This window comes from Drosophila miranda, chromosome 2 (assembly GCF_003369915.1).
Source record: "Drosophila miranda strain MSH22 chromosome 2, D.miranda_PacBio2.1, whole genome shotgun sequence".
Classification (NCBI taxonomy): domain Eukaryota; kingdom Metazoa; phylum Arthropoda; class Insecta; order Diptera; family Drosophilidae; genus Drosophila; species Drosophila miranda.
In genome coordinates this window covers 11,176,551-11,199,935 of record NC_046675.1, presented here as the reverse complement: position 1 = coordinate 11,199,935, position 23,385 = coordinate 11,176,551, and the positions used below count along the sequence as shown (strand labels likewise).

General features: G+C 46.9%; 1 protein-coding gene across 1 annotated transcript; it reads left to right on the top strand.

The window, feature by feature from the left end:
• Positions 1–18,713: 18,713 nt before the first annotated feature.
• On the top strand, positions 18,714–23,385 carry LOC108154548 (homeobox protein Hmx). The gene is made up of 3 exons (XM_017284851.2): positions 18,714–19,857; positions 19,987–20,056; positions 22,586–23,385. Exons 1-3 carry the CDS (start codon positions 18,961–18,963, stop codon positions 23,023–23,025), a joined length of 1,407 nt encoding a protein of 468 aa, XP_017140340.2. The 5' UTR covers positions 18,714–18,960; the 3' UTR covers positions 23,026–23,385.

The window sequence follows — 23,385 nt, the reverse complement described above, 5'->3', positions numbered from 1 at the left end:
TTTGCCACACTCCCTTCTTATACTCATTCTATTAAAATATGCGCAATTACATTTGCATTTCGATTAAATCGATCTAATACAAATTTGGGCGAGTCTTGAAACAATTCCACTAGTATGCTAGGAGACCAAAAAACCAGTCGCAGCTAGGGCCGCAACTCTACATTTAAACCCAATACTCAGTCGGTTGGGCTCTCCTCCGCCAGAGTGCGCACACTGCGGCAGGAAGAGTGTGTGAAAGCGAGGGAATGAGTGAGCGTGTGGTTTCATTTGTTCCTTCTGGATATAATAACAATCCGATCTGATCCAGATTCGGCAATCTGCTAATTTTGTCATTTTCTATAATTCCGTATTTTTGTTTTTCTCGTATCTGGTGGCGGGGCGAAAACTTGAAATACACCTGTAACAATATGATATCCAACTTTTGGTTGGTCTGGCTTTTACAGTCCCTGAGATCTAGGCACTCTTGAAGACGGTCAGACAGACATGGCTAATGAAAGTACACTTATAAGAACTAAGCAATTTCGGTATGTTTTATATATTTTGGGCAACACCTGAAATTAGATTAGAATTCTAATCTATGCAACCTTCGGAATTTCTAATACAAATAACATTGACTGGGTTTAAAATTCAAGGGCGATTCAAGGTATGAGCTCTACCTATTCCTTATTCAGAACTACTTGGCTTGGCAGCATTGACTCAAAGAATATAAATTAGATCATTTTCTAGTTTTCGGTGGAATGGAATAGTTCTATGTGTAGACTAGAATTTGTATATTGTAATGGATCTGCTGGGGCTGCTGAAACCAAACAAATTTCAGTACCAGTAAGTAGCCGAGGGATGTTGACTTCTCGATCTCATGAGAAATAACGAACAGTAGAACCATAAACTTATTGAGGAGCTTCGCAGTCATTTGCCACCCACACACTCGAGTTTCTCCCCATTAATTAGAGCAAACGATGCATTTTATGGCAATGCAATCATCGGACAAAACAGCGCGAAAGTTTAATTGCAGCCTTTTGGCTTGAAAAATAAGAGTATGCCATAATTGCATGCAAGACAGTGGCCAATATGCCAGGAAGGGGGCACGAGAAGCGTATCCGCATGACGCATGCGCGTAATTACAATGCACACGAAAATTGCATAGAGCCGGCACACAGGGGTGCATTCTGTCGTTGGCGTTCTGTCCTATTTGTATGGCCGGCACTGTGGCTGGTCATGGCAGCCACAGCCACAGCCAAAGCCAATCGCCTTCTCATTATTAGCAAGGCTGGCTTGAGGGCTAGCAGTTCCAATCCCAGTGCCGGGATCCCATTAACGTCAGCCTCGCGTTAAAAATCGATAGATGGATTGGGTACTGGCCACTACCGACGCTTGCTTGGACATCGCCGTCGTCTTCGTGGCCGTCACTGTGGTCTCTGGCACTCTTGAAGACTCTCGGCGGCTCGCGGACTTGCCTTGGCCGCGGCAAAGATCAAAGCTCGCGAAAAACCACCATCATCTTCTTAAAGGTGGTAATTATGCCTCACTTTGGTCGTATATGGTCGCCCCACTGCGATCCGATGCGATCCGGGCGATGCGTTGTTCTCTGGACTGCGTTCCTCTCTCATGTTTGGGTTCTCTCGTTGATAAAGAACGTTCGAGTGGAAGTGGCCTTGTTGGGGATCTGTCTTGTTTTCTCGGTGAAAGCTTCGCAGCAAATTTATACGCACTTCTGTCCCAAAACATGGCCGCCGGCTGCAAAATCGCACATAACCCCAAATTTGGGTTTAAGTAGCCCGATATCAAAGTGGAGTTGGAGCGGGAGCTGGGGATGGAGTTGGAGTTGGAGTTGGAGCTGGTGCTGGAGCTGGAGTAGCCCTTCATCATAACTCAGCTGTCAGCTGCATGTCACTTCTGCGGCTACCGATCGATGTCGATGTCGATCGGCCGCACTTTGAAATTGTAGACGCAATTAGTTTGAAATATTATTATCGACACGTACTCTTCCCAGCTCGGAATGGTATCGAATGGAGCTGCTGGAGATGGCAGAGCTGCAGAGGAGGGGAATTTGTGGTCGGTCTACAATTAGCCTTAATTGAGGAATTTCATTCGTGTTAAACTCTTTGACCGCATCTCCCTCTCAGGCAGATTTCTCTCGAACCCAAAAACCAGAACTCCAAACACCATACCCATACCCGAATCTGGAGGAGCAGACCGACGGTCCGCTCAATTGAAAAGCTGCTGACAAAAGCTGTCATTGATGATGGCTACCCGGACCCGGAGCCCGAGCCCCAGCCCCAGCCCGATCCCGAGCCGCTATTTGAAAATCAAATTGCGCCATTAACTGGTCGGCAATTAGTAGACGTAGACCTCGAATCCAACGCCATACTCGCCACAGACATTTGTCTGTCAAACGGTAGTGGAACGTTACTCTTTTTCAATTATGAATAGAGAATGCTTGTTTTGTCCCGTTCCGAAAGACGAATGTGAGCTCGGGCACTGAGAGAAATTGTAAGCGACATGAAAAATAAGTATGTATGAGTCCTTGATCTGAATTTGGCAATCAGGAGCAGTTGGGAATGCATAATTCTAGTCCTGAAAGTGTTAAGTTTAGAACTGATTTTACCACAGGAAGTAGTGGTATCGAAGTATCTTTAAATGCTATAATAAATATCATAATAATATTCATATATTATAAGTGTCTTAAGCGATCGAAATGGTTGCTTTGTCTCAAGTGAAATTAAATTAAAATGTGTCGAAAATACTTTTCTCAGTGTAGCATTGAGACAATGTCAAACCGAAAGGCTTTGTTGAATCCAATAGCCAGCCCCCAGTAAAGTCATAAAGCCTAATGGATTACAATGCTTCTGTACTTGTTCGTTGGCGGCGTTAATTAATTTGTGACTGTCTGAGAGCCGGGCCTAATTAATTAGACAATGAGCCTCGACTGTGGGGCTTCGGCTTCGGCTTCTGCCTCTCCACACCAAGCCCCCGGGGAGAGCTGATGGATTTGCTCGATCAGCTAAAAGCTGAAAGCCAAACAAACGCCAAACCATTATCATTAATAATATGACATTATGAGTTGAGTAAATTTATGTCTGGCTCGCATACGGAGTATATGTAATTTCTGGCCCCAAATTATACCTTTTCTCAGTCTGCACTCCACTCCACTCCACTTCACTTTCTGATATTGATATTGAAATGAGGAAAGACCGTCGAAATGTCGCAATGACATTCGTCTCGTCTCCCATGTGAACTGACTTCATTAATTTATTTATGAGTTGATTGTGAGGTGATGGTGAGGCGATGGTGAGGGGCAGACGGAATTGGCACACGGCAAAGGCAGCGCGCGCTGCCACGGAAACAACAGAAAATTACTCTGAAATTATGGCAACAATTATTTTAAAATTGAATTACGTCCAATTACAATTGAAATGAAATGCAGATGGCATCAAGATACCGCTCGCTCTCCTTCGGCTCCTTCATGATGGCTGCCCGAATTTGGGCTCTTCGGTTTCTGGGTTCTGTTTCTGTTTCTGGCCAGGAAGGAAGGTGGCTGTCTGATGTGGAGGCGGTAGTGGGTGACTCCCCGGCTCGGGCTAAAATACAGAAAAAACGAAGCTAACGTAAAAAAAACCAATTACGTGGCTGGGAATCGGGCCTGGGCGGTGGCCGTGTCAGGACGTAAGTTATTATCCTGCAATTAATTTGGCTAAATGTTCTGCTCTCCTCTGTGTATAGCCCGTGCGCAAGCGCCTCGCTCTGGCCTGCCCTGATTGGCTGTCTGCCACAGTGACGTCACTGTTGCAAGTGGCAAGTAAGACACGCCTGCAACACACGACCAGAGAGGCAGCTGAAGGCAGCGAGAGACACACACAGAAAGAGAGGGAAAGAGAGAGAGAAAGAGAGGGAGAGAGTGAGAGTGAGAGAGTACGCTGTTTTGCTGTGGCTGCTGACTGAAGGTTTTGCTCCGTTGCAACATGTTCGATGTTGCAACAGCTCATGAGTGGCACAAAGAATTTTTTTATCTCTAAGAAACTTTTTCCGAATCTAATTTTGGATTTTTAGGAAATGGCACAAGGAAGTGAAAATTCAAATTAACAATAAATAATTTTTGAGAAATTGAATGTATTAAAAAAAAAAATCCTCTGCACTTCCTTTAACCTTTACCCTTCTTGGTGGTCTTTAATGATTGTTTTCGAACACCTCTCTAGCCTTATGCTTAGATCTAGTGATTAGGCTTTCGGCCCGAACCAAATCAAGTTTCCATTTAAGCTATCTCTTCAAATTGAATTAATTCTTTGATTATACCAATCACATACGCACACTCGTATTAATTGAGTTGAGCGTTCTGGTCTTATCGAGCCCCTCTAATTTCTCCAGGCCTAAATGCATTTGGACAATGGATCCAAGGCCTCTCCACTCATTTAGCTATCTGAAATAGTAGCTGCCCAATGTAGCGCCCACTGGATCTAGTGCATCGCCACACGCAGTCCGACCGAGAATTGGAAACCATCAACTAAATTAATTTTCGAATTGGATGCCATCACGCTTATCGAAAATGGCTGAAAGTGGAAACCTTTTAGGCGGGCTCTCAACTTGGCAACGAACGTCTTGTGTGGCAAATTAAAATTCAATTTTTCAAACAGATCAAATCCCATCCAATCCAATCGAAGACAGTGGACAGCGGAGAACAAAGCCCCCCTCCATACCCATCCATATCCATCCGTATCCATCCATGCCGATGCACCGATTATGGCCCAGGGCACAAATTGAATGGCAGTCCACTTAATTCGATTTACTTTAATATACTTTTTCTTCTTTCTCTGACATGGCAGTTGTTTTTCCCTGGTTTGTTGATGCTCTCCTGCGTCAGCGCGTGGGTTAATGACGCCTTACAAATGCAGCACAATCCTTGGACTCTGGGTGCTCTGGTGTGAAGCTCCTTTGTCTCGGGATGCGTAACAAATGTCATGCACAAAGGGAGCTGGAATTGGAATAGGAATTGGCACAGGTTTGCCAGCAGGTCTGGGTCGGTGTCAGAGTCGGGAAAACTCATTACAAAGCGTGTGATAATCCACAGATCGGCACAAAAGGCTGAAGGCTCGCATTATGCACACGTAGTTAGCGCAAGGTAGGTCCTTGCATACGAAACCATCCTTCATCCTTCATCCTTGTTCGGCGTTGGTGGCTAATGGACCCGGTGAGCGAGAGACCGAACCCAGGCACTGAGCACAGAGCCCTTTAGTCTTGGTCAATGCCTTTCACACCTACACACGGCAGAGCGTGAAGAATCGCAGAGAGGGAGCGGAGTGGCAAGGAGAGATTCGTCCTTTAGCTCGTCCTTTAGCTATCTTTGATCAGTGCCGACTCACACAGGTGCCGCTTAGCCCGGCCACAATTAGGCGTTAATACGCCGAAGAGATTTATAATTGTGTTAAAATCCCGCACTCAAATTTCATGAGAACGGGATCGGGAATCGTTGCATTCTTAATATCGATATGGATCTGCCTTATTCCCTGCTCCCAAACCCAAACCCATTTCCATTTCCATTCCCACTCGAGGGCGTTGCAGTATTAGCTGTTGAAATTATAAGCTAATTTACACATTTCCCTACAACAATCGATGAGCGGAGCGAAAAATGTGGCGTCACTGTGTTAATTGCTGCCCCTGCCCTGCCCCTGCCCTGCCCAGTCATTCTACCCAGATTTATCCATGCCCTATCAGGCTCTGTCTGCTCAAATCTCTTCCTTCCAGATCCATTTATGCCCTATGAGGGTCTCTCGCTCTCCAGCGGCTCACATCTGCCTACCCCCGAATCACGCCCAAAAATTAATCTCCATTAGTTGGGGGACCAAGTCCGGAACCCAAAAAGAATAAAATCATTCAACTGCTTTCAACGCGGAAGCAATAAAATCTCAAATTACTTTTCGTTTACATCCTGACTGGATTGCGGACTAAACACCCCGACCTTTCTATGTTAATGATAGCAATTAATTTTCCTACACCCACACAGGGGGAGCGAACAGTATCCATGACCCCAAAAGGCAAAGATAAACAAATCGGGAACATATTTTTATTGTCGCATCGCAAAAATACCGCTGGGGGGCCCATTAATTACTCAAAATGCAGACCGACCCGACCCCGGCCCCGCATCCGAATCCGACTCGGAGTCTGCGCTCCCCCCCCCACTAGAGTGTGGCGAATTCTTATCCCTTTTCAATTTCAGCAAACTTTCATCGCTGCTTTCTGTCTCCCGCCCACACACACAGAAGTGTCGTCGTGATTTATTTCCTGGGCCATAATAAATTTCTTCACTCCAGGTGATAACACATAAATCAATCCATTAGTTTTTGCTCACTCACATGTATCATCGCCTTCGATTTGTTGACTCTCTGACTTTTATTTACTCTGGGGGTTACTCGAGGGTTGTTCGAGGCAGTTCCTTGGGGTGGCATTGGGGAAGGCCTTAGAGAGAGGGGGGAAGGATATATTAAGCTGGATTCGTTGCGCAGCTTTCGGCTTTGGCCTGGAGTGACAATAAATTATTGGCATGATTAGTCTGAATTTGCCATTGCGGAAGCTACGAGTTCCCACAGCGGGTCCAGAGCTATTGCCCTAATCGCGTGGAAAAGAAAAGCAAAACGAAACGAAACGAAGCGTCACAAAACTTTCCCAAGATTTGGCTAGAGACACATTTCCCATGGCAAAAGTTGTGGACAAATTGAAAGAAAACGAAAGATTAGCAAACATCAATAGTAATGTGCAATGCGACAAAATGATGGGGCACAACCAAATGGAGTCAACTGGAAGACGCCCCAAGGTATGCAGCAATCCAAGGGCCACTCAACCCGCTCTTATTTCTGTGTGTGTGTGTGTGTGTGTGTGTGTGTGTGTGGCAACACAGGTGGCAATGTAGCCATTACGGCTAATGGGTAAAAGGCCTGGCGGCCAAATGAGTTAAGCCAACAAGAACAACTACCAACAGCAAGAGCAACATCAGATCAGCTCCGAAGCGTTAAAGTAAGCCATAAAAAAGACAAAGCCGTCATTTTTCTAATGAACCAGCAGCCGACGAAGAAGATGAAGTTGAAGCTGTGCTCTGGCTCTGGCCCTGGCTCTGAGGCTGGAGTTGAAGCTGGAAATACTGCCCAAGTGGAAGTCAGTTAAAAGACGTTGGCCAATCAGGCCGCTGCGCTGAACTTCAAAGCCAAATGAGACTGAGGCGCAGATATGAGCCGCTTAACGCATCCAATGGACCCCAAAACGGAGAGAGAGAGAGACACGCACAACGACATAGGCTCCAGCTTGGATTCCGACTCCGTCTGTGGCTCCAACTTCGACTCAGTCTCGGCCAGCTTTGATAAATGAGCAGACAGGCGTACAAAGTGGAGAATAACGAGCGAAAACAGGCTCTGCTCTGAGAATCTGGCCACGAAGCTGCAACATCTGAGTGGAGGTAACGAGCCCCAATGGGGTCCATGTGTGAGTGAGAGTGCCATTCGGAGTGTGAGTAGAATGTGAGTGTATCGGTGAGGGCCGCAAAGCAGGCTTAATCACATTGCTTGGCCATTGGCCAGACGGCGGAAGATCAAAGCGCGCTTTGGCTGTTAGACGCGGCTATCTTGGTGGTCGCCCTGGCTGTAGCTCTGGCTGTGGCTGTGTCTGTGGCTTCGGGCCTGGTCGGGGCTAGAATGATATGGCTAGGTAATTGGCAGGTAGTCGCCCGGCATCGTCCAAATGACATGCCAATGCTGTGTGGCACAAGCAGTAGTCCGTCCAGCCCAAGAAACCAACAAATAAAACGGAGAAAAAAGCTCTTCCTCTTGTGGATCCCGGTCTGGCCTGGGCTGGGCTAGGGGCAGAGATAAACACAAAGAGACAGGGCAGAGGCAGCCACCAAATGTGATATTTTTCACATTCCCATGACATTCTGCAGGCCTCGAACGGAGGACGCCAGCGGAAGTGGCAAAATGAGTGGCGTTTCAAGACGCCGCCAAGCCACGACCGACTCGATTTCGGTGGATATACATACATATATGTGAAATGCGACAAAGTGACATGCAAAATTCTGTCAAATTAAAGTCAGTCATTCGGGGCAATAACTCTGAAGCCCCAAATCCCCCAAGTATCATTAGCATAACTGTCAAAGCCCGTACAGGGACAGAGGCACATCAAAGACACATCTCCTCTGTCTGGCCCCCGACACGCATCGCCGACAAGCAGACAAATACGTATATCTGCTGAATAAATTCGCGTTAAACATTAAAACCAGCCTGTGATCAGTGTCTGGAGAAAGGGAAAAGGGAAACGACCAACACACACACACTCAATCAACTAACTGAAAACCGATTCCCAGTTCCATTCGTGCGAGTACTTACTTCCTGACTTTGATAGCCGCCGCCGAGTGGCGAAAATGAGGAACATCCTGACTGACGGCTGCAGTCGGTGACTCCGAATCTGCCTCTGACTCAGACTCCCGTGCAAGTGCCACCAAAGAAGCGTGGAAAATTCAAAAGTAATTACATAACTACAACTACCACTCGTACAATGCAACACAATCAAAACACACTTGCAACGCCCTCGCCTCTCAAAAATCTCGCCCCGCTCGCTGGCCTAAAACAACAAATAAAGCAATCAAAGCGGAGGAACCTGAAGATCCCGAGAGCGACACATGTTCTGTTCCCACACAAAAACGGAAACCTTTCTCCATCAGCATTACGTCAGAGGGACAGGGACCTGAAAGAACAACAAATTGTTGGATATTTATAAACGTCAAAATAGGCAAAAGTCAAGATCCCTCGAGATATTTTATGGCCACAAGAAATGAACACTTTCCTACATAGATATGGAGCTCCTTGACCAGTGCCAGGTCCAAGTCCAGGTTCAGGTCAATCGATGGACTGGGACTGGGCACTTGTCAAAGGCGTGTGAATGGAAACGTCAAACAGGATAGTCGCTGAGGAGGAGGAGGTCGAGGCAGCGAAGAGAATCAAAGGGATTCACAATCGGAATCCACAAGGGCGAATGGAAACGGGAATCGTAAAAACGCCGACGATTTCACACTCACCTCTTTGGGGCGTAATAAAAATTAAACGGTAGCTAGTTAGGAGGCATTCTTAGATCTTCGATCTGCTATGCCATCGCATGGTATTGTTTGCATTGATTTCCAGCGGTGGCGGCTGTTTCTGTTTTATGTACAATATTTTCATTAAGAAGCGGAATTTTCGTGGAAATATAAAGGCGACTACGGCGACGGCGCTTTTGAAGACCCTGACCTGTGAGCAACACTTCCCAGAAAGGGGATTCAGATGGGGTCTGGGGAATCGTCGTAGAATAGGAGGAATAGGGTCTGCTAATTAAAGCACAGAAAAATCTTAATTTGTGAATTTGTTCCGGGACAGCCGTTGATGGGAATCAATCGCAATGCCACACACGTGCACACAGAGTGGCAGAGAGACCTGCCACATCATGATCGAATGGTCTCATTCAAGCACAGATTATCGATAAGCAGTGCTGCCCCATTGATTGATCGCCCTCCGTTTCGCATCTGGGCGAGCAAATAAATAACCAACTAATCATCAAAAATTAATCGCAAAAGCCAAAAGTTGGCTGTAAATTAAAATGTTTACGCAGATAAATTATTGCGTTGATGGCAATGAATATTCATGGAACATCTGTCGAGAGCGGAATTTTAAATTAAATTAAAATAAATTAAGCCAAGATATATCCACTCCTTATACTCTTATATCTCACTAATCAAATTAATTAATTGTTTACTTTAGAAGATACAGATGCCGACAGCAAACGGGCCTTAATAAATTCAAAATAACGATCAAAATTAGTGGCAACAGACCAATGGCTGACCACATGGCACTAATCACAGTTTATTAGCTGAATAAAATATCTATATGTATATATACATTAAATTTGGCTCTGACGTTATTGTTGCTGCCATGACAACAGATAAATTGCAATGATATATCGCAAATAAGTCATCAACTATTCGCTGGTTGCGAAAGATAAGACAATTTGGGAGGCTACGGGAGGCAGTAAAGAGAAGGAAAAGTTGTCGAATAGAAAAAACAATAACAATATCGAAAGATAAACGCACTCTGCATTCGCACACAACTTATTTAAAGGATGGAGAAGGAAATTAATTAAGGACTATGAGGTCTTCACTTATAGCTGGTGTGCCCTGTACTGGACTGGCTTGCCAACTCAATGCCGAACATTTAATTTCGTTCACATTTAATTGCCTGAAATGAACGAATGGCACTAAATAAAAACGAAGAGGAGATTTATGCTGCAATTTGCGTAAAATTATGTTAATTGCAGCAAGGCGGCGCGCCGCGAATGTAGGAGCCCCCCGGCGGGGGCGGTGGTGCAGCACTTCAGGTTTTCATGCACTTGAGCGCGAAAAAATTTCATTGATTTAAATTAATGGACATGTCAGGCAATTAATAAATGCAAAGAGCATGGCAGCCCATTCAGACTGGGCGAACATAGACAGAGCACCACCACCACCACGATGATGAGGGACGGTGTGTGGTTGTGTCTTTGGCCAGTGCTAGAGCTAGAGTGATATTTTTCCGCTAAAGAAACCAGCACCAACAAGTGGAGCAAAGGAAGCTCAATATGCAAATGCGGTGCATAAGTGGAAGAAAAGCGGAAAGACAAATTGCATGGGCATTCGGATTGAAAGGGAGATGGTCGAAAATTTATAGTGGCTCTTCAGACCATCAACATATTAAAAAAAAAATGGTATTAATTGCTGTATGAAGTAATCAAAAGTGGGATAGAATAAGGACACTTATACACTAAAATTATATTATTTATTTAGACTCTAAAAGATTTATTTTCAAGAAAAGAGTGCACCTCTCAATGATTTGTATGTATGTATAATTTTGGCATAAATATTTATGGTATATGTTATTCACCCTTGTTCCTCCCTGATTTTCCTGCCTCTAATTAATAATTATATTCCGAGTGGTTCCGCTCCCTTGTGCCCCGTAATTGAGCCCAATTGGGAGTGTCTTCTGGTGTGACATGGAACTGCAGATTTACTGGCATTGGCAATGCCCTCAATGGAAATGTGCGATGTGCATTGTTTATTAATTTCAGCAGAATTCCTCATTCTCATGCTTCGCTTTGGCCACGCTGACAATCAAATCCATGTCGAGCCCTCAATCGACGACTGATGAACGGTAAACGGTGCCGGGGATTCAGGGAAAACTCACCCCTCCGACGGTGCACTCATGAATTTAATAGAGTCATAAATATGGACTGCAGATTTCTATCGCCCAGCTGCATTTGCTGGCGATTTCACGCTGGCAATCAGTTTGGCTTTTCGCTGCCACAGTATTGCCCCTGCCCCGTATTGTCTACTGCCCGCAGAACACTCGAGCCGCTCCTGCCTCGAGGCTCTAATGAGTTTTCAATTAAGTGTGACATCGGCATTGTCTGTGAAGTGAATGACGATGATGCGATTCGCTCGCCCAGACCAGACCAGGCCGGACCGGACCAGACCAGAGCAGAGCAGACCAAGTCGGGCCACCACCACCCCAATTGGCAATATCACGTATACGCCGCATTCGCAACGCGTCTGCCGGAGAACCCTTTTCGCCAAAAGGAGCTCTGCCGGCCCTGATTTCCACTCGAGTGCCACCATTTAATTTGTTTGCATTAAAATGTCATAAATTCAGGCACAGCCGAGTGGGTAGCAGCGGGTAGCACTCCCCCGAAAGTGTCCACTCATCTCGCATGCGCCAAGAACCCAACCCCCACAAAGACAGACGAACTTTCTGGCCGCTTCCGGTGCGGCTGTGTCAGGCACTCGCCATTTTCACACTCATGCAGCTAATGAGCAATAGAATTAAATGAAAATGAAAATGCCACAAGAGCAAGAGGAGAAGCCAGCAACCGGCCAGAAAAAGCCGCTGCGCTGCCACCAAAGAGAGCCCAGCGATAGCGATGCCAACAAATCGATTTGGTCAATTTGTTATTGTTGCAGTCGCCTTCTGCTGGACGCTGTCTCCGCTGTTCTGCTGTTCTGCTGCTCTCCGCGTCGCGATCCCGGCCGCAGCCGCAGCCACAGCACAGCCTTTTTGCCAAGAACGAAGCGCGCAAATCTGGAGTCGTCTCGGCTTTGGCGGCTCAGTTGAAACGTGTCGGCATCCTTTGATCAGTTCATATTATAAAATACTATGGTCACGCCTTAAAGGCATTAAACGAGATGGCGCTCAGCTCCACACAACAACAGACAACGACACAGACACCAGAGAGTCGCAGAGAGATGCTGCTTGGTGTGGAGCAAGCAATAGATTCCAGCTTGCAAGTTCTTTGTTGCATCGGCTTCCTCGTGCAACGAGAACCAGAACGCGCCACAGCCGCAGCATCTCGGGCTCAGCATCATCATCGTCGCGTCTCATCATGATGGGGCCAGACCTGAAGCCAGTTCGGCGGCTCGGTTCTGGTCTCCTCTTAGAGGGGAACAGGAATCGGTGCTTCCACATATGGGCTCGCAAAAAAGAGGAGAACAAAAACCAGATGAAAAAACCTTTCCTCGCTTCCTGCCTACCTCTCCCGACTTTGGCTCTGAGCCGATCTTCATCGCCGGGCAGCATCGCAAATGCAACGTCATCTCGAGAGAGGCGCACGGCAATCAAGCAATGTGGTCCCCACTGCTGGCCCTCAGCCCGCTCTCCCCTTAATGCTCTTCGGGGCGTCGTGGACCACCAAACGAGCGAATGCACCTCAAAGGTGTTTGAAATGTGCTTTTTAACTGCAATGTAGTTGATTTGATATTCATACGTGCGCCGGCTCTTTCCGAGGCCCTCCCTTCGCTCTTTGCTGTAATTGTGGAGGTCTCTTAGGGCTTTTTAGCAACAATGGCAGCAATGCAAAACAGACAATGGCCAAGGAATACTCTTACCGGTAGAAGTAAAAGATATTCCGATTAGTAATCAATCGTAAGTTGTTAAATGGGATTTCAGAGACATGATCACATCCCAGCTGAAGACTGTTCCAACTCCTTAATGAAGGGTATATACCCTACGAAAGTATAGCCTCATCTTCAATGGCCAGCCGCGGTCATATAATTACTTCTTTTTTGCATGCAAATGTTCATTACATTGGAGTTGCTGAGGAAAGAACATAATTTCCTCTTCTCAGAGAAGTGAGTCAGTGGCCAGTGGTGAAGTGGTAGTGGTCCCGATGCCGGCCGAGAGAGCTCCTGTAATTTCCACTCGCATTAATTATGTTAAACACAAGTCTCAATATTTAAACAAGCGAGCCCCCGAAAAAAGTGCAGTCCAAATGAACCACTGAACCGTTTGTTTGAGCACGGCCAACGCAAGAGTCAAAGACAAAGGGGCCGCCGCCACCTTGGACCATCCACCATCAACCGTCCACCAGACAGCAGCTTCAGCTTTAGAGGCAGCAGCAGCAGCAGCATCGACAGCCTCATCAAAGCCGCCGCAGCTGGGGCAGCGTTGTAATTATCACACGTCGGTCAAAATCAACGCCGGCCACGCGCACTCTCGTCCAACTCTATTAACTCAATTAAGAAGCCGACGCACAAATATTTGTGTGCGGCATTCAGTCGAAAAAGTATCCAAACAGTTCTCTATCCCATGTAAATACGAGAGTGCCGCAGGCTCTTCGGGGAGTCCGGGGAGCGGAACGTGTGGTGGAGCATGGGGCCCATGTTGACACAGCGGCAGAGAGTGCGCATACGCCGTGTGGCACGTCATTCACGTGTGGTGACTCGACACTACACTGAAAGAACTAAAGAGTTCTCTGAGAGATTCTTAGACCATTAGCTGCCTAGGAAATGCTATCAGAAGGTGGTTTGGAAGGGGTTTCCAAGGGTATCCCAGTTACAGGTAATATTTCATTCGATGGATTGAAAAAATTCAAATCTAAAAACATTAAGAACATAATGCGATCAAAGCCTGCAGCATCCTGCAATTAGTAGTACTTTTTCCATTCTAAAAGAAATAAATAATCATTTTCCTCAGTGTATGGCTGTCGGCCCGGATGGAACTGCTCTGCTGCGGTTCGCTTGGCCCACTCACCAGGGCAAGAAAACCGAAAGAAAAAAAACCCAAAAACTGTAGACAACGAAAAGCACAAGACCCGAAAATAGAAACGAAGATGAAAAAGTTAAACATTTCAATTTGAGCATCGCTTTAATTAGCATGCGCTTGTTCATTGTTTTCCGTTTTTGTGCTTTCCATCGAGCGTTTGATTTGTTGTCTCGCTGTTAGTTGTTGGCTTTTAGGTTTTAGCTTTTAGCCGGCTTGATTAGCGTGCCCCGCAGCCGCAGAGGCCTTACCTTGCCTTTGCACGCTTGGCCCAAAAGCAGGCCGAGAGCCCTGGTCTTTGACTGTGCGACACCACTCGACTCCGTGCGACCCGACTCTCTGGTCGGCAGCGCTCTCTTTGTGGGTGGCCCCTAAACGGCTTAGTTCGCTTTGCTACTTTTTCCTCTGGGCCACCTTTTGTTCGTCCGGGGGCTTTCTTGGCCATGCTGATGATTACTGTGAAATTGGCAATGTTTAATGGTCGCCCCAGCTCAAGTGTCTTTTGTGTCTTTGGCCCTAACTACTTTCCTCTTTGATGAGTTTTCTTTTCTGAATTTTTTCCATTTTTCGACACAAAACGCTTATATCGTAGGACTTTCTCTTTGATTCTCTGGCCAGGGATACAAATGTATCTGCAGACAATGGACTGAACACCGTTAATCAAGATTTAAGCTATATTGTCAAACATTTGCTGAATCGGTTACGGAAATACCAGTTGATTCAGTTGATGGGGTTATATTTACATGAATAAAATAAAATGCCATCATTTTTTTACAATTACATCAAGATTGCATATATTACGAATGTATTAGGTACACAGTCTGCTTTCATTTAAGTTCTTTGTAAATTCAGAAATTAGTTCCAATATCCCAGTCCAAGTGATATTTTCCTAATTCTTTAGTAAGCAAGCTCGAATCAGACTATGATATCTCCTCGTGCATTCCACCCATTTTGGGTCAGACGAACACACCCAAATCAAGCGGGGAAACGAAAAGGCGTGTCAGGCCATAATTATCGTCTGGCTATCGGTAGTAATACAATTTTCGATATGCTACCAAGCGGCAGGCAATCCATTCCAATCTGCGCCACAAGCTTCTATCTGCCTTGCCGCACAACATCAAGTGGAAGTGACGGGCATGTGTCAATGCTGCGTGGGTCGGTCGCCAGCTGTAAATGTGAACCGAAACCGACTCCATCCGTGGCATATGCAAATTGCTCGCGGCTGGAAAATCACAGCAGCCAGAAAATGCACAAATAGATACATACATAAGTATATATGGAAGCTGTGACTACGGGTCGGGGCTGCTGTTGAAAGCTTGCTAATTGACAATTATAGTCAAGTTATTGTTGTTGCCGGAAAGTTTTATGACACCGGTTGCACTGCCTAAGGGAATAGTTTAAAAGACTTGGGCGTTTGCTATGGATGGTGGCACGACACGATGAAGGTAACCCATTGACGAAAATCGTGTCAAAATATTCTCACCCTAAACCAAACTTTTGGGGAGGTAGTGAAGCAATTTTGAACAATATATCCCATCCCATATGAATGTAGTTTTACATTTTCTTCTAATTTCCATAAATTTCTAAAAATATCAATAGATTATTCGGGAGTATATAAGAAAGCTGTGAAACAGTCGATTCATAGAGATCTTTAAAACTCCGTAAATGATTCGAAACTATCGGTAACAATCGTATTATGCATCTCACACATCTCTAGTGCACAACCAATCCAAATGTGGGCGGGATCGTGGCTTCCCGAGTGGCTTAGCCGGCGCTTAATACAAACTCAAGATAAAATGGCTTTGGAGCGATTATTTAGGCGGTATCTGACGATAGGAGCGACCATCTAAATTACAGAAAATTTAGCATTTCCGGGAGTATCAGCTGCACCGCCGCTGTTGTCCGGCAGCTGCCCCGATAAATCAATGAAATCGTCGTCGCCCGGCATTTGAATATTAATGAACCCTTTCCTTGCACTTTCACCGATGATAGAGGGTCCCCAGTTTATCAGCGTGTGAATGAAGCCACACACACAGCATAGGGACCGAGGCCGAGGCGAGCCCCTGGGGCTGAGGGGGCACAGGTGTAAATTGACCTTCCCTTTGAAGGATTCTTCGACTCAAGGACCTGGTCGACGGGGCATAATTAACACCGCGGCTTTTCCCACGCAGCATGCGTGTGTATCTAATAGATACACTAATAGCCGCCGAGAACAAAGAGCGAGATATACAGAAGAAATTAGAATTATAAAAAATACAGAAGCGCTAAACTGGGAATCAAACGCGCCGCTCTATTCCGCTGCACTGCGGCGAAACTCAATCACAAACCGAATGCTCAAATATTTGTGTGATTAGTCCTTATCAATAGCCAGGTAGCTGCCTGCTGCCGGGGATCCGGCAGTTTGGGACACGGAACAGCACCCGGGTCGGTCCGCTGCGATCCGATCCATGGACCCACTGTGGCTAAAGTCGAGCGCTGAGCCTGCGGTGGTCGCCGCCGTCGATTCCTTTCTCGTTTAGCATCCTGCTGCGACGGCAATTGGCTTCGATTTTAGTTTTCTTTTTTCGTTAATAGACCTTTGCCCTTTGTCTTCAGACGCCTTGACGCCTTTTGTGCTGCCGTCTTTGCCCCTGCCCCGGCTGCTTCTGCTGTGGCCTTTGTTCTCGGCTGATTGTTGCAACAAATCACATTTGTTTCAATTAAAAGGATTTGGAGATGTTTGTTGGGCCTGTACGTGTCAGCATTTCAAGTTGGCTAAAATGTGTGGACAATTGCAAATTGGCTTAAACTCAACTGCTGCAGGATGTCCTGCGAAACGAATCAGAGTAGTACTAGAAAACAAAAAGGATGTTTAAATTTTGTTGAATCTTCGAGTAGCCCTTCAGATAATATTTTTTGCTTTTATTTTGGATTATACAACGTACAAAAATGGAAGAAAAATCTATAAATAATTTGTAAATGGGTACTAAGGGACAATTACGTGTGTTTAAACGTGGTATTCTTTATCATTTTCTTACTTGGCTGATAAAATCAATTGAAATACGAGATCGTTCTATAATATTTTACCAAAAATAGCTAGTTTACTCCTCCTAATATAATAAATAATAGTGATAAGGATAAGGATAAGCATACATTTTCATTGATACGTAAGAGATATAAAACATTTAGAACATATCCTTTGCAGTGCCTGCAGCTTTAAATAAATTATAATTATTAACAATGGAATCCTGCATGTAGAAAAAATATTTGTACATGTACATATATGTTCCAAATCTATGCACTCATAATATATATTTATTTATTTACATATTTACGAAATTGTAGCCTAAAATGAGTCTTACAGTAAAATTAATGGTTACAGCCAGAGCACAAACCTTTAAGGCCATGTACACACATACATATATTAATAACTCTATTTCCCGAGAGACGAGGGTCTCTCAATATACCTTTGAATTGATCAACTTTCGCATTGGAATGGACAAATCTAAAAAGGTAACAGCAGGAAAAGCCGTCGGCTCTGAAGTAGTACCATTTCTTTCCCTGAACACATACAATTTCCACCAAAAATACAACTATAATAATTTCATTATCGCACTAACTGAAAACAAAATCGAAGCAATTTGTATCAATTAAGTAAGGCTGCACTTAACCAATATCCACTGTAACTCCATCCATATCCATCCACCCGAGACTGACTGGCTTCGCTGTCCGACTCGGATCCAAATTAATTTCCAAATGTCTTCGAATTTATGCACATTTTTTATTACTTTCCCTACTCACGATATTGTTTCTCTTTTTTCGGGGTTTTGTCTTTCTACCAAAATTAATGGTTCGCTTTTCTTGCAGCAAATTAATTGCAAACGCTTGACAATTAAACGCGGGCTGCCTCTAGGGGCACCGCACGGTTCTGTTGCGGGTCTGGGTGCGGGTCATCGTCATTATGCTTAAGCGGGGGGGTTGGGGAAATGGTGGAGATAGGGCAGGGGAGCTCTCTGCCTCTGCCACGGTCTCAGTCGCTGGGCCTTGGAGTTGATTGTGAAAACTTTGCAGCGACTAAAATACTAAATACAGTCTCGTTACAAGCTGAGGAGCGTCGCTATTGCCGTCTCGCTTGCACGCCAGCCGCATGATGAACGCCATAATTACCGTTACGTATACGCCACCATTGCTATTTTTTTGTTGCTGTAGCCGATTGGTGGTGAACAGGCCGGCCAAAGGGAGATAGCGAATCATTCTACCCGACTCTGTCTAACCCACGAGCGAGACGGTAAACTGGTTCTCTCCCAGAGACAGAAAGACAGAGAAGGAGAGAGAGAGAAACGACGTCGACGCTGCCGCTTGTTGTGCAGTTATGATTTGATTGCCGAGCCGGGCTGGGTTGTTTAACCACCGACAAACGAGACACGAAACGAAGCGACGAGGAGACGAGAGAGCCAGAGATGTTAAGCAGACTCTGAGTAACAGAGAGGGACAGACACACACAGCGAGAGAGACAGAGACACAGAGAGAGAGAGCGCGTGTTAGTGCGGAGCGGAGCGGAGAGCGACGCGACGGCGGGCAGCAAAAGAACTGAAGAAATATCGACGTGTCTAGTTAGCGAACCAATCTTCAAATCTATTTCGAACGTCGAGTTGAGAGGTCCTCCTATTGGATCAGCGTCGTCGTCGTTCCCTCGTTAATCGTCTATCGCTTACCGCCTGACACTCAGAGACTTGAGAGATACAGATACGGCCGTGTTCGTCAGATGAGTACACGAATTTATTAAGAAACCAAACGCAAAGTGAAGCAATCGAATCAGTGCAACGTCGCTTCTGGCACCTGCAAGAAGGAGACACAGTTTAGTGCTTTGAGCGATACCAAAGTGACAAGTAATACCCGCAAGACCGAAGCTTAAATGCTCTGTCCTCCTACCATGCGTCCGGCCAGCCCCGCCGAATCGGAGATCTCCGTCGGAGGAGCTCCCAGCCCGCTGCCCACGCAGCTCCAGCACCAGCTCCAGCCTCATCCGCATGCCCTCCAGCTGCACCATCCGCGTGCCAGCACCATCGACTTGCTCCAGCAGCAGCAGTTCCTGATGCAGCATCATGCGGCCGCCGCAGCCGCTGCTGCCGCCGGACTCACCCGCGGGGCCGTCGGCAGTCTGCCGGAGGACTACTTTCAGCCGCTGAAGCGCTTGCGCATGTCCTCCTCCTCGTCGGAGCCGCGGGAACACACGCCCAGTCCACCAGCCCTGGCTCCGGCACCCACCGCCGCCGAGTCCCAGCCACAGACAACCACCAAGGCGGCCATTGAGGGCGTCAAGAGCTTTTCCATTGCCGACATTTTGGGGCACTCGCAAAAACAGCGCTCGGACTCGGTGTCGCCACCGCCGGCTGCCACACTGCTGGCCCCACCCGCCAATAGGGCATCCGCTGGTCTCCTCCAGCCCCGCACCGAGCCCTTGGAGGCACATCACGCGGCGGCCGCCATGCTCCTGCCCGGAGGCCAGATTGTCCGCCCCTGGGATCACCTGCTTGGCCCCATGCCCGTGCGCCCCTTCATCCCCTCAGCCCTGCTCCACTACGAGCAGCGCCTGGCCCTGGACTACCACCGACAGCTGCAGGAGCACTTCAACGCCCAGGCCCAGCTGCTGCGCCACATGGGCATGGACATCATTCCCTCGGAGAGCGGCTCGGACCGCTCCAGCTCCGCGGCCAGCGATTGCTGTTCTCCGGAGATTTCCCGGGACTCGGCCGCTGCCGCCGCCGCCGCTGCTGCCCGCCACAGCCACAGCCCGCAGTCGTCAGCCCAGGTGACGGCTGAACGAGAGCGCCACCACTCGGCCGGATCGGCGAGTGCCTCCAGTCCGTCCCAGAGCAGCGGTGGACCCAGTGCGTCCAGTGGAGGAAACGCGGCCGCAGCCGCTGCTGCCGCTGCCAAGGCCAAGGCCAATGGCACGCCCCTGGATGCTCTGTTCCAGATGACCACCAAGGATTTCGACGAATCTCAAGGTAGGTTTCCCTCACAAAACCATCTCTCATCCACATCTGTCTGTCTGTCCGCTGCGATTGACAAATGTCTCAATTTGCGAAATGAATTTATGCGATTCTTAATTAGAATAAAAGCCTTCAATTCGTTCTCGAATGGAAATATCGAAATTCCAGGGGCTGAAGCTGAATGTGTACATATTTAGCTTATTACTGGATGATGTTTGCCATTTATCAAGCAGCAAATTCGTGTTCGTATTTCGTTTAATTGAAATAAACGGCCAACAGATCAGTTCAGATCGCCTTTCCCCTTTCCGCTCGACGAGCTGCTCCAGTCAATCGATCAGAGTGGGGTCTTTTGATATGTAAATTCCCTAACCGATTCGATTTTTGGGCTTTTAATTAATTGGCAGCATGCGCCACAGACAGAAACAAATTGCTGGGGGAAAATGGAACAAGTCGAAGATATAGATTATTTCAGTGAAAGAACTTTCTGGCACAATCGAACATATTTACTGCCTGTGCTGTGGAAACGCCACAGATTAAGTCACAGTTCAAGTTTGACACTCATTCGAGTGCATTTAGTGGGCGTTTTAGTACTGTCTCCACCCCCTGTGCACCCTCTGGCGAGGCAGTGATTTCATGGCAATTACTGTTTAATAGTTCCAACAGTTCGCATTAGTACTCGTAAGTAAATTTGTGTATTCGTGTCGATTCTGCAGCGATTAGCAACAACTTTCCAGGAGGAGGGGGGGTGGCCCAAGTATGCCCGTGTGCATTACCTAATCGAGTCTTGCCGGGTTCGAGTATTTTGTTGCTATTCCTCATCGAACAATTAACATGCCGTTTCCATTTGTTGCTACTCAAAACTAATGGCCGACAAACTCTGCCCCCAGCTGGAGCCTCGGTCGTAAACATGTTTTAAAATACAAAAAGAGCGATTAGCGGAGACACCCGGCTGTTGTATAAGGCAGTGCTTAAGTGGACAATATACAAATATTACTGTTTATCAAATATTGTATATTGTATAACCCAAAGACGAAATATTTACGATCAACGCAGATATGCAGCTTTGCGTCGTCGTTAGTCAGTCAGCACCGTAGAATGAGGAGGAGGAGGAGGAGGAGGTTGTCCGGGTCTAATCGAGGGGCAGATGAGCTGCAGTTGCAGCGGAAATCCCATAAATATGGGCAGTGCACATTAATATCTTTGGCACTCTCTAAAGATAGTTCCTCCAGCTTCTCTCTGAATCAAAATTTAATGACCCTTGACCTGACCAGACAACTTGTCGCCTTGGGTCTAACCTTAGACCAACTGGAATTCCCAGTACTAAATCCCAGAGGCCAACTGTTGCCGTAGGTTCCAAGGAAACCGATCGGATTTCCAGCCCGAACATATTGGGCACGGAACCCTGACAAATGTGACCAAAACAAACCTCCCCTTAACTAAGGGAACGATTTATGAGTGAGCCCTGTAAGTGGACACCTGAGAGGGACAGGATACCCAAGTGGCCTGCTCATTTCTCTTTCTCTTTCGACTTTGACTTCGGCTTTTCCCTAGCTGCAAAGATAAGTCATGGAAATTACTTAATGAGTCTCTGATAAAAAACAAATACAGGGAAAAAGAAAGAGAAAGATCCAGAGAGAGTTCAGAGTGGAGAGTGGAGGAGAGAGGCCTGCAGGCAGTCAAGTGCCTAATGGGTTTTGGGTTACAAAACGCGCTCAAGATAACGAATGGCCAAATTATGTATTCGTTTGCATTTCGAATAGCCAGACACTCATACCGGGTATTCATGTGGTATTCATTCGAGTCTGGCTGGCGCTGGCGGGCATTTAATTAGTTTTTAATGTTGATCTAGTTTGTTTGACAAGCAATCGGAATGGGTGTGAAACTATCGGATGTCGAACCGGTTGGCCAATATTCAGTAAATAAATATTTATGCTGATGATCGCCTCGTGCGACGTCGATGCGGGGCTTTGATTGGGGCCGCTCCTGGAGACTTTGTCTCTGTACCAGGAAATGTTATGCAAGCAACGATCAGATAAGGCAGTGCATTATAAGTACAGGCCAGTGGCTCATTAATCAAGCCCGGCTAGTTGTACTGTACCACTTAAAACTGATTTGTAGGTGTCAATAATTATTATAAATCACACGGCAAACGAGACAAATGAGCGCTCCAAAGATTGCATAAGACCGGGGAGTCATTAGATCCGCTCACTCAATGAACGCCCACAACTCGCGCAATCAATCAACTCGAAATTATACACTCCGGCCACCGGCAAACCGGGAACTGGGCAGCTCGGAGAGGTGCCTGGGAAAGCGCAATCGGAATCGGAATAGGAATGGCAAGTGCAATTCCAATTGCATTATTAAAATGTATCAATCGTTTGGCATTTAAATTAATGCTGCCCCTTCCCGTCCGGTCCCGTCCGGCAATTAAAACTCAAGGCAAAAGCCGCTTGTTAGCAAGAGCAACCGGTTTGGCAAATGCCAACCGTTCAGTCTTAGCCACAACCAACTCTTACCATCTTTCTCTCTTTTTATCAATTGCAGACAAGTCCCATTTGGACATATTCTCGAACAGGCCGCAGCCGAAGAAGAAGCGCAAGTCCCGCACCGCCTTCACCAACCACCAGATCTTCGAGCTGGAGAAGCGCTTCCTCTACCAGAAGTATCTGTCGCCCGCCGACCGGGATGAGATCGCCGCCTCGCTGGGCCTGTCCAATGCCCAGGTGATCACCTGGTTCCAGAACCGGCGCGCCAAGCAGAAGCGCGACATCGAGGAGCTGAAAAAGGACTTTGACAGCGTAAAGGTCTTCTCCGCACACAAGTCCTTCCTGGAGAACGTCAACGATCTGAGCATCCTCAAGAAGAAGCCCATGCATGAGGCGGATATGGTTGGACTGGCGGCTGCTGCCGCCGCCGCGGGAATGGTGACGGTTCAAGTGCCCGGATCGGCTGCCTCGTCGCTGGGCGGTGCACCACCCAAATGAAGGCGCGGCCTGGTGCGCATAGAACCGCATATGCAACCTGATAAATGGTACAGAAAGTGAGCAACGAGGAGTCGAGTATTTTGTTTAATTTTGAGTCGAGTGCGAGGGAGTCGGGGCGCAAAAAGAGTTCCCCGACCCAGCACTGGGCTTAGGCCCCGGGAAGCACAAGGACATCCTGAAGTTCTTCCGAGGCCAATAAAGAGGGCAAAGGCAATGTGTAAGGCCAGCCAACAACTGAGAGAGTAACTCAGCCAGGACCAAGGTCACCTGTTGGCCAGCGAATACGCCAAAAACCCGGACCTGGACCACGCTCAGCACTGAGCCAGAGCTCATCATCACATCGATAGGACACACACACAC